Genomic DNA, 12429 nt, shown 5'->3' with positions numbered 1-12429 from the left:
AGTACAAACAGAATTAAGAATAATCAATAACAAACACACAGAATTGCAAACATAGGATTATTAGATAAGGACACAAAGTATCTTTCTAATACTCACTATCTTGACTAGAAGAAATTAGTTCAGAAAGGTGGAACTTGTAGGGACTTGATTAACTCGTCTGGTCTCTTGAACTCCAAACGGCCAAAGACCAAGACCCCCCCCAAACAGAGAGAAAAAGTTCCCTCCTAGGAGTTTCAAAATCTCTTCCCTGATTGGTCCTCCGGTCAGGTGCCCACCAGTACTATGCTTTAACCCTTTACTAACTATTCATGACAGGCTTAATTCCACCTTTTTCTCCACTTCTGAGCTGTGCCAAGCACAGCTAAAATACATTACAGGATCTGGTCTGGAGTGTTGAAGGTAAAGAAACAGGGAAGTCAGTTGAATCCCATCTCTGTACAGTTATGGAAATTAGAAATTTTGAATCTGGTAGTAGAATCTCTCAAATTTGTCTTCACTCTTCTGGTAGTGAGGTGCCACAATTTCTCTCTCTAAAAATGTTATGGGTTTATCATCAGTTAAATAAATCTTGTCATCATTGATAATGCAACATTTTGGTGATTGATAAAGCACCAATTGTAGAAATTTCTGCTTTCCGAAAATCCAGTTTGCCTCATCTAAGTTGTTGCTTAGGGAAATACGAATACAAAAAATGACTCTTTTTAGACAAAGATCACAGGTAATGGTAACTGTCAGCCTTCACTCTCCCATGAATATTTGGCCAAATTCCCAGGATCCTGAACACTGTAACATCTAAAGGTGGATTGAATTTTGCTTTGAGTAATTTAAAAAAGGGGGTGGATTTCACTAAGATATAGCCCTTCTTATCCCTCATAGATTTGTTGGCCCCAGTATTCAGTATTCCTTAACACTAGACACTTTTAAATTTCCATTTTTAATAATCTAATTTCAATATACGTTTTTTGTAAGAGATCTTGACCAAGCTTCAGCTTGTTCTAGGAGACTAGATATCCAGCTTGGATTCATTTTTAAAGGCATGAAGTAGTTAGCTATCCCAGCAGAACCCCTCTATTTGAGAATTTCTCAGTGAGATTACAGAGTGCAAAGTAGACTGAGGGAACAGTTACCCTGAGTTGTGGCCTCCCCTGAACAGTCAGTACCTGCTTCTGCTTCTTCTGAGATTTTGGCAACGGCTTACAAACTTACATGGATATAACTACATCACTCAGGGGTGTGAAAAATCCATATCCCTGAGTGATGCAGTTATACTGACTTAACCCCCAGTGTAGACAGCTCTGTGTCAATGGGAGGGCTTCTCCCATTGACATAGCTACTGCCTCTCATGGAGGAGGATTAACTACTCTGACAGGAGAAGCTCTCCTGTCGGTGTAGTAGCATCTGCACTGAAGCGCTACAGTGGCGCAGCCGTGCTGATGCACTGTTTTAAATTTGGACCTACCATTAGTATGCTGAATCTTCATGACTTTATTTTCCAGCACTTGTGTATAAAATTTACTGGAGTTGGCATTTTTTGGGGTGATATTGTGTGTAGAATCTTATAGAATGTGGCTTCTTTCTAGGCCCCCTATATACAGTGCTGCTCATTTGACTTATGCTCCTTATGTATGTTCTGCAGTACACAGCCTAATTATTGACTTGACTTGACTTAAACAAATATTTGAGTATTTATGAAAAGCCTCAAGTCACTTTTTAGCATAAGCTTATTTACTGTAATGCTTGGGCATCTGTTTTCTCTGATACTAAGCTGTTTCAAAGCCATCCATTACTGCTTTCTGTTCTGTTGTGGACAAGTACATTTATTTCCTTCCTGCCTTGTCTTGTATGCAGATGTCTCCAAGTCAATATGATTCAGCTTATGAAGATGAATGACAACAGATACTGAACATCATTCATAGTTAGCACAAGAAGAAATAGTGGGGCTCTCCCCTATCACTAAGGCCTGGTCTACACTAAGAACGGGGGTCGAACTAGGGTATGCAAATTCAGCTACGTGAATAGCGTAGCTGAATTCGAAGTAACCTAGTTCGAAGTACTCACCCGTCCAGACGCCGCGGAACCGAACTCCGCAGCTCCAAGGTCGACTCCGCCACCGCCATTTGCAGTGGTGGAGTACTGGAGTCGAACGGAGCGCTTCCGGAGTTCGAACTATCGCGTCTAATATAGACGCGATAGTTCGAACTCTCCGCGTCGAACTGGCATGTAAGTGTAGACTAGCCCTTAGTGACCAGCTTTTGGTGTGGGAAAGGGAAGTTGTTAAAGCAAGGATTCTCAGGCCGCACGCAGCCCAATTAGCACACAGTTGCGGCCCAGCTCAGCTGTGGGCTAAAGGCCAGCCCGCATGCTCTGGGTCCGCCGGGTTCCCAGCTACCTGACGTGGAGGGGTCTGGCTGGGTTGCCCTGCCACACAGCACATCAGGGTCGGGGCTGCCAGCCCGCCCCGTGTGCTGGGAATCTGGGGTCGGGGCTGCTGGCAGGCCCTGCGGAGTCAGGAGTCAAGGGCTCCTGGCCAACCCCACAGGGTTGGGATCCAGGTCAGCTGCCAGGCCCCACAAGCTCCAGGGTCCGGGTCCAGGTCTGGGGCAGCCAGCCTGGGCCCACGTGGCGGGGTCTGGGGCAGCAGGCTGGCCCCACAGGGTCCAGGGCGGGCAGCCGGCTGCCCCATGCGCCAAGGATCGGGGTTGGGGCTGCTGCTGCCCTGCCACCTGGCCTCGGTGGCCCAGGTAACACAATGTATAATCAATTGAGAACCACTGAGTTAAAGCATTTGTACTGTAGATTTTTAAAACATATATTATGTAAAGTTTTACAACTAGGAAATGCTCATGATCAGAAAATAATATGCTCTAAAAATAGACGGTTTTGGTGTGTGTGTGTGTGTGTGTATATATGTGTGTGGTGTGTGGATGTGTATAAATATATATATATTTTTATATATATAAAAATCCATGTTCCATTAATGCCATGCAGAAATGCAAGATGCATGTACAGCCATCTGAACAATTACTTTAATCTGTCTTTAATTTTTTTTAACCGTTTATTACATCTGTGTCTCGCTTTCTACTATGGATCTCTGCCTTCCTTCCAGGGGCGGCTCCAGGCACCAGCATGCCAAGCGTGTGCCTGGGGCGGCAAGCCACGGGATGCACTCTGCCGGTCGCCGCGAGGGCGGCAGGCAGGTTGCCTTCGGCGGCATGCCTGCGGAGGGTCTGCTGGTCCCGCAGCTTCGGCGGACCTCCCGCAGGCGTGCCGCCAAATCCGCAGGACCGGGGATCTTCCGCAGGCAAGCCGCCGAAGGCAGCCTGCCTGCCGTGCTTGGGGCGGCAAAATACCTAAAGCCACCCCTGCTTCCTTCCCCAAGTCTGCCTATAACTTCAAAGCTGCCACAAACATGGGAAAGCACAGAAGTTGTATTTTCTTTTAAAAGATTGCACAAATTCATTTAATGTGCCACTAGGGCTGCAGTTTTCTAACAGTAATTGTATTTCCCTTTTGTATTGGTAACTAAAGATGAGCAGGTCGTGTATGCATATGAGAAATATCACTGACATCCTGATGTGCTAACTGATCCCTAAAATGGACAATCTGTCAATCAACTGGCAACTGAAGTATTAGAAATAAATTCTTATCTATAACAAACTGCACCATAAAGTAGGAGAGTCACCAACCAAACTTCTTTGGTTTATCTGTGCTGCTTAGTTTATACAGAGCATGAATCTTATTTCAGCGGCTCTTAGAATATCTTACTTTAATGACACGGTCATTTAGACCAGGCTGGAAAGTCATCTTGATCACTTGGGAAGTTCAGTCTTGCCTATAGCTCATGTAGGGTTGATGATAACCTTCCAGCACACACACACACGAGAGACTGCAGGGATAATTTTAAAGTGGCAGTAAGTCCTGAAATATGCACAGTAAAGTAAGTTCTGCAGATGCATATGCTTACTTTTTTAAAAGTGACATTTGTTCTCTCTTAGGTTTGGGTGGCAACTACAGATACCTTGTATCTATATTTTCATGTTAATGCTTCTCACTAATCCATATATAATCAATAAACAGTTTACACTGGTGATTCTCAATCTATTTACCATTGTGGGCTGCATATGCAGCTCTCTGTTATGTGGGCCACAGCTACACAATATACCTGCTACCTGTATGGCCAGGAGGATGTCACATGGGCTGCAGCTGTGTGCTGACTGGGCTGCAAGTGGGCTGCTGGTTGAGAACCGCTGGTCTACATGTGTATTAAGCTTAAATAGGTTTCAATCATCTTCCACATGAAGGACAGCCTGCTCAGTTTCCGAGTCCTTCCAACCCTGCCAGCAGCATTTTGCCCTTTTGGTTACAATCTCATGTCTTTCTCTGTCTGCTGAGCCTCTTGACCCCATTATGAACTAGTACGATATTTCTCTGGAGTTGTGTACCTGTGCCAGAATCTGCAGTAATTAACCCCCCAATTTTAATTCTCAGGGGGTGAGACTTGGTAACCCTCCCTGATGGGGCTATATTACAAGTTATATATAGCATTTATAGATACGCAAGTTTATGACAAATCCCATGGCACATCTCAGTATACTAACTAGTCTTTTGAAGTTTCCAGACTTCCATAGTTTCACATCTACCACAATGGCGAGATAAAGGAATGGAGTATTCGTCTAGTTACAGTTCCTTAGTGAAATTCCTGAAGTGAGATGGCATGGGCTTCTTTCTTCCTCTCCTGTGCTGTAGTGATGGCCTCTGGTTCAGTAATGTTTGTACGTGCTGTCCATTTTTACAAGTGGTTTGAACTGAAACTTGGCTGCTATGAGAGCATTTAAGCCACTGTAATTACTGATTAACAAGGGTTTGTGTAGTTCAGTCTTTTTCCTCTGGAGTTAAACTGGGCATTCCTTTGTTCATAGTGCCTTAGGAGACCACCAGGAGTGAACTTGCTGTTAGGTCCTTTGGGAAGGGGAGAAGGTTCAAGAAACTAAGGGCTATGTTCACAAAGAAACTAAAGCACCTAGAAAATCACTTGGATTCACAAAGCCTGGGTTAGGTGCCTAAACTCCTGATACAATGAGTGGGAAGAGATAGGTGCTTTAGAATGGGATTCACAAATTCAGCATGATAGGTGGGGAACCTCCTAAGCTAACCACTGGGAAATGCCAAGCTGAAGGGGGTATGTGCTAAGCCCTGCCCATCTCACAGAGAGAGGTGCCAAGTCCATGCTTCAGGGAAGCACCTCCCTCCTCTTATGATTCTCAGGTGTAGACTCTCTTTTGGAGTTAGGCACCTTTGCTGTTTCGGGGGTGGGAGGAGAAAGACTCCCTCCCTTAAAACTATTAGCACAGTAGTTAGGGACTCACCTGGGATGTGGGAGTCCTCTGTCCACCTGAGGGCAAGAAGGGATTTGAACAAGAATTGGCTACCTCTCAGATGAGTACTCCAATCACTGAACTATAGGATATTCTGATGTGGGGCTCCTTCAGTCTCTCTCTTGTTGAAGCTGTTCCACTGAAGAAATAATTTGAAAAAAAATGATAATCATAAGTAATTGGAATAGGGGGACTGGATCCTGGGTCTCCCATCTGAGTGCTTGAAACACCAAGCTACCGAGTCATTCTCATGTTTGCATGCTTTCTCTCTCACCTAACTATTATTTCAAGTTGCATTATGTAGTCAGACTGCAAAGTCCTCTGTAAGGGACTCGTGGGATGGGGAATTCAGGCAAGCGTTAATTTTGGTTTTTTGTAGCACGTGCGATCTTCACTGGGCTAAATTGAAAGGCCTATCTAGAAAGTAGTTTCCCTTGATGAGGATATGACCTTATAGCAATTTAACCTAAGTAGCTAATTCCAAATTCCAGATTTACAAATTTTGGTATGTGGTTCAGAGGCATTAAGTACCTGTAGTGTTTCTTGACTCTATGCAGGGTCGGCTCCAGGCCCCAGCACGCCAAGCGCGTGCTTGGGGCGGCATGCCGCGGGGGGCGCTCCGCCGGTCGCTGGGAGGGCGGCAGACGGCTCCGGTGGACCTCCCGCAGGCATGCCTGCGGAGGGTCCGCTGGTCCCGCGGCTCCGGTGGAGCTCCCGCAGACGTGCCTGCAGAGGGTCCGCTTGTCCCGCGGCTCCGGTGGAGCATCCCGCCTCCGCAGGCGCCGCGGGACCAGCGGACCCTCTGCAGGCACGTCTGCAGGAGGTCCACCGGAGCCGCGGGACCGGCGACCGCCAGAGCGCCCCCCGCGGCGTGCCGCCATGCTTGGGGCGGCGAAATTGCTAGAGCCGCCCCTGACTCTATGTGTATAGTACTTCTGAAAACTGGTTGCTAGTTTTAGAAATTACTGTATGGTAGGAAACTGCTACTAAAAATTCAGCCAAATTAGATCTGATGGATAAATAAATTAATTTCTTTCTAAATCTGTTGAGTAGAATAAATTTTTAAATCTTCTTGTGGCTTTTGTTTGTTATGCACCATCAAACTGTGGTTATGAGAAATTTTCTTTTTGTGATACTAGGCAGTTTCACTGAAGAGGCCCTGCGTTGTTGTTGCAGGCTTATGGAGATGGACTCAAGTAGCAGCCCAGGCCTTATTGGTTTAGGTATCAAATTCCTCCAAGAAAAAAAATATGAAGAAGCTGTCAAGAGCCTAACTGAAGGTAAACATGTAATATAAAAGGAATGGATAACGTGTTGCATAGTAATGAATATTTCTGCTAGGTACAATTGCTAAATTATACTGGATTTCTTTTAGGCTTTGTGCTCAAAGTGGAATCGGCTAAATATATTATAATTAGGTAAAACAAGCAGTAAATGTAGAGGGACGTTGTCTGCTTGAAATCTAGCCAGCTTTTAAAAAAGAGTTAAAAGTTGTTTTGGTTACGACATCTGCTCCTTACCAATTCTGAAGTGTTTCTATAAGTGTATGTTCCTTTTTTTTTTTTTCTCTCACCCTGTTGCTGAGTCAAATCCCACACAAACCCAAGGGCAGAGGATGCATATTATACAAAAGAAACAGTGAAATTGACTGTTCTGTTACAAATGCATACAGTAAATTATAATATTTTTCTAATTTTTCAGTTGTAGCCTTATGAAAATAGATTAAAAACAAACTCAGAGGTGACTTTTTTTTCATTAAGCTATTGTGTCTCTGTAAAAACTTTTGTGTATATTTACACTAAAAATGATTGTCTTGACCTTTGAAAGAGAATCTTGAAGCTTTTATACAGCAGCTATAACTACTGCAGTGTTTTATGTTAAACTAGTATTTGATTTATTAGTGGTTTGGTTGCACTTAGATGTAAAAGGCTTGTTTAAAATGGGTCACGACTAGAACTTGTTGGAAAATAAAGATTTTTTTTCCCCCCATGAAAAATTTTCAACTTTTTGACTGGAAACCTGAAATATTTCAATTTATTGATACCATTAATGTCAATGCCTATGGGAGTGATAATCAGGTGCCTCACACCCCCACTCAGACTACATCTCCCATGATGACCCATGGCCAGGGATTCCTATGATGTACCTCTCCTCATCACGAGAAGAGGCTATAGTGTGTCATGGGAGATATAGCCTGGCTGGGGAGCCTGGTCCATAGAGACAAATGGGGAGTTGTGGCATCTGAACTACAATCCCCATGAGGCATGACATCATATCCATATGAAAGTATTTCATTTTTTGGCCAAAAACACAGGGTTTCAGGCATTCACCTTTTTGACATAAAACCAATTTTCTGTAGAAAGCAGATTCTGTTTTTCCCCCCAAAAAACCTTCACTTAAAAAACAGTTTTCTGTGAAATGTAGGGACTTTTGACATAAAACTGATTCTTTTGGTTTAAAAAAATGGAATTCCTGACCATCTAAATGTTTTTGGCCAAGAACTAAAAATACTGCAACCAGCCTGACTCATGAACTCAAATTTCAGGTTCATTTAGTTAAAGTGTCTAAGGGCTGGTCTACACTAAGGGGAAAAATCGATATAAGATACGCAACTTCAGCTACGTGAATAACGTAGCTGAAGTCGAAGTATCTTATATCGATAACTTACCCGTCCTCACGGCGCGGGATCGATCTCCGGGGCTCTCCATATCGACGACGCCACCGCCGTTCGCGGTGGTGGAGTTCCGGAATCGATATAAGCGCGTTCGGGGATCGATATATCGCGTCTAGATGAGACGCGATATATCGATCCCTGAAAAATCGATCGCTACCCGCCGATACGGCGGGTAGTGTAGACGTAGCCTAATATGGGAAAGAATGAGTGACATGGAGCAAGTGAAACTGAGTCATTGTTAATTGCTAAACTGCCGCCCACCCCTCCCCTTCAAAATATCCCCTTGCATTTTTTTTCCTAAACCAAACACTGTCTCTGATGGGGGAGTACAGTTAATACCATGTGTCTGTCTGCTGGGTTTCATTTCAAGGCTCTGAAGGAACTTCAGGCTGTGGCCTGGTAAGGAAAGTTGAATCTATTGTTGACAGATACCAATGGACAATCAAGGTACTTACACTTTTGAGTAACAGATTGGCTCAAGTTTTATTGGGGCGGGAGAGTGGAGAGAGGTGACGAAATCTTAAAACACCAGTGAACTCCTCAATTATCACCAGATTTTTAACGTTCTATTTTTAAGGAAGGCTAGTGAGGAGGTTGTGGTGAAATAGCTTTAATATTATCTAAATTTATTTGTTCTCTTTCAGTCTGCCTTTAGACCTGGGTGGAGCTCATGCTGTATTGGCATCTGTAGATCTTTTGGTGGTGGACAAAGACCTGAGGGGAAATTTTTGGAGTAGTCCAGGAGATTTTGGTGCTCATCTCCCATTAAATGGAAATTTTTATTTTCAAAATGAAAATATATCTCTAAACCATAATGTTGTGTAATTCCTTGCCTTTTTCTCCCAGTTTCTTGCTGGATAGGAAGAATATTGTGAAAATACTGAATGTGTCATAATAGAAAGACTTGCACTCTTTTTTCTTTTTTTTTAGTTCCACCTTATTTCATTGTTAATTATAAGTGGCAAGATAATGTTATAAGCCTGGACTAAAATAAAATAAGATCTCTATTTGGGTCTCTGTGCTACTTAGCATGGTGATTCGTGGTGGTGTGTTTGTGATAGAACTGTAATGTACTACCACTTCCAACACCCACTAAGGCTATCTGTAGCCCCAAGATTTATTTTAAACAAATACTGATTTTAAAAATATTTGTTCTAGGTTTGCAGCAGACCAGCCAGTGTCAAGCAGCATGGTATTATCTGGCAGAGGCGCAAATGAAAATGCATAAACATAAAGAAGCTGTTATTTCCTGCAATCGAGGTAATTATCCGGTAGCTGAAAGGAGTGGTAATTCCTAATCTTTCACTTCCTACTAGATTAGAAAAAAATATGGTCATGTTGTTAGCTTAGGTTGTAGCAAATACAAAGAAGTCAGTTATATTGTGCTTCTGAACTATAACTATCTTAAGAAATCTGATCCAAAGGCTAGTAAGGGCTCTCCTCAAAATGTTAGTGGAAAAATAATTTGCTGTAGTGCCAACTGAAGAAGCTAATGTTATGGTTACAAATAGAAGGGTACTCTGCATGGATTTTTTTTTTCCTCTGAAAAGGCCTGGTGCAATTGAAGGATAAAATAATATCTAGCTAGATATATTCACAAGTCCATCTTACACATGGCCAACTTCCCGTGGTGTTCAAGCTCTAGAGTTGTTAAACTGTCTTGATCCTTGGAGATTCTCAGCTATTATTTATTGGAGCAATTTCCAAAACTGCAATTACTGATACTAAGTTCAGTCTAGATTTCCACCTGAATTTTACTCTACACAAATAAGGGAAAGCTAAATTTTGCTGTTAAAGGGACACAGTCAGTTCAAAATGTCTGAAAACTTTGTACCTAGTAAAGTACCTGATTATTATAACTGGAAAACTAGTGAAAATAAAGTATTTCCTTTTTTTTCCCCCCAGTTTCTTCTGTATGTTTAACAGCACCATGTATACAGTCAATTCCACATTCATCCTAGTATAGTTAATTGCTCTCTTGCTAAACAGATTTAAATAACAGGGGAAAAGAAAAGACCAAGTAACACACTTCTAAGAAAAATGGTATGATAAAAGGTGCTTTGTCTCAAATGTGAACACTTAAATAAGTAAGTGTCACAAAATGTCAAGTTGATAGTGCCCTTCTTAAATCAAGCATGGAACTAAAATGAAATCTTTCATTTTTAACAGCTCTTAAGATATCAGGACAATTTGATGATGATGGTGGCAATCTACAGCAGAAATACATTGCCCTTCGTTTGAAAGCAGAGGCTCTTATTAAAATAGCAGGTGCTGATGCTGCAGAAGAAGCCATTAGCACTCTTGAGCAGGTATATTTAAAGCAAATCAAGCTGTCTTCCTATTGTACTCACAATCAAAGGATGTTTCTACTCCCCTTATTTTATTCCCAGTGCCAAGAATTATTTTATATCTACAGTATTTGGTAAAACATGTCTTCCTCCCCCTCCCCACCTTCCACATCTTATCCACATTCTTAGTCACTTCAACTCTGAGTTGGCAGTCTCTCTTCAACTATCAACCTTTAAATTTTCAACCTGTCTCATTGATGACCTCCATTTTCGCACCTTATTATCTCTGGTCCCTTCTTTTTGTTTTAGCTTTATTTTTGTTTTAATATAAACACACAATGAAACAAAACCTATATAAACACAAGATGGAAAAAACAAAGAAAACATTGAATTTTGTTTTTTATGATTTGTAAAACAAACCCTGAACCCATAGAGGTCACACACAGAATCAGTTATTAAAGTGACTAAATAGATAAAATGAGAACATATCCCCAGTACACATAGGTTTAATACATACTTTTGCAGTTGAGTATATAATAGTTGTGTGACCAGACATCCTCACATTTTTTCCCAAGCATTTCTATTAGTCATTTTTTGTCCATTTAGGTAGTACTAGAGGGCTCACTAAACCAGTCTATGTATGAGAGAGGAATTGCAGATTTCGATTTTCTCAAACTAGTACTCTGGCCCCCTATAGCTACTGCAGTTTCTTACTGTGAACTTGTAATACAAACTCATCCAGCACTCCTAAAATACACAAGCTTGGAAAAGGAATGATAGCAGCACTTAAAGAGAGCCCTCAGTATGGAATTCCAAAATACATGCACTGTTTGACAGGTATCGAAGATGTGTGAAAGGTTGGGATGTGGCTGTTAGAATCTCCAACATTTACTGTGTGTTGCCAATCTGGCCTTAAACAAATGTTCTGGAGTCCAGCAGTACCTGTTCTAATATCTTGTTCTGAAAGAATCACAAGGATGTAAAACTGCAGGTATCTTCACATTAACTCTGGATCCTTCTTAAAGTCTAGCTCTGTTTCCTCTAGTTCATGTCTCTCTGACTTAGTGGAAAAACATTATGTATACTTTATCTTGAAGCACACTTTTCTCACTTACTTATTTATGGTGACAAATACAAGGAGGAGAGAATGAGGGACAGCTCCTGATTGCTGGTTTGCTATCCCATCTTGCTCTTAGGCCTGGTCTACACTGGGGGGGTTCGATCTAAGGTACGCAACTTCAGCTACGCAAATAGCGTAGCTGAAGTCGAAGTACTTTAGTTCGAATTACTTACCCGTCCTCACGGCGCGGGATCGACGTCCGCGGCTCCCCTGTCGACTCCGCCACCGCCGTTCGCAGTGGTGGAGTTCCGGAGTCGACGGGAGTGCGTTCGGAGTTCGATATATCGCGTCTAGATGAGACGCGATATATCGAACTCCAAGAAATCGATTGCTACCCGCCGATATGGCGGGTAGTGAAGACGTACCCTTAGTCTCCAAAATCTTAGTGCTGTTTTACTCACTGCTTAGACTTCCCTCCCAGCTCTGCCCTTGTTCTCTTCCATTTGCTCCCTACACTCCACAGATACCACTCTGTCCAAGGTCACTTAAGCTCCTATCTAAATCAATGAAATTCTTCCTTTTCCTTATTCTCCCTTAATATGTAAGCTTCCTTTTAAGACTGTTTTAAACTGTGGGAGGTGCACTATCAATGTGAAATTGCATGTTTAATATTATTATGACCTTCAGTCTTGCCCTGAGAAGTGCAATGTGCCTCACCATATACCTTGGGGGGAAGAGGGGAAATTGACAGCTGACACACAAGCAGAAATGCATAACTGACTTTGAAAGATAACACATTGAAGCAGGTTTTTCTTTGGATAGCTCTACTAAGTTTTATATTAACTATTCTGCAGCGTTTATCTTCAGTTACCTTGCTGTCTGATTTTTTTTTTGGAAACTTAGCCCCAAAAAACATCTGCTTAAAATGGTTAAATCCAAAACTATAAAATTTGTTCTAATGCTACACTAAGCTTCTTTAGAGAAGATAAGCAAATCTTATTTTAAAAATAAAACTCTACCCTTATGTGTGTG

The 12429-nt window shown here is 42.2% G+C and overlaps 1 protein-coding gene across 1 annotated transcript in view; it reads left to right on the top strand.

Annotated features, from left to right (window-relative positions):
* Positions 1-12429, top strand: part of TTC37 (tetratricopeptide repeat domain 37) — an 89663-nt gene that overhangs the window by 21152 nt on the left and 56082 nt on the right. Inside the window, exons 9-11 of the mRNA XM_045021654.1 lie at positions 6515-6655; positions 9208-9309; positions 10219-10358. Of these exons, the coding sequence (XP_044877589.1) occupies positions 6515-6655; positions 9208-9309; positions 10219-10358 (383 nt within the window). The remainder of the gene's footprint in view (positions 1-6514; positions 6656-9207; positions 9310-10218; positions 10359-12429) is intronic.

Source organism: Mauremys mutica, chromosome 6 (assembly GCF_020497125.1).
Source record: "Mauremys mutica isolate MM-2020 ecotype Southern chromosome 6, ASM2049712v1, whole genome shotgun sequence".
NCBI classification, from domain to species: Eukaryota; Metazoa; Chordata; order Testudines; family Geoemydidae; genus Mauremys; species Mauremys mutica.
Note: the sequence above shows the minus strand (reverse complement) of the source record. Positions and strands in the feature narration are given on the sequence as shown.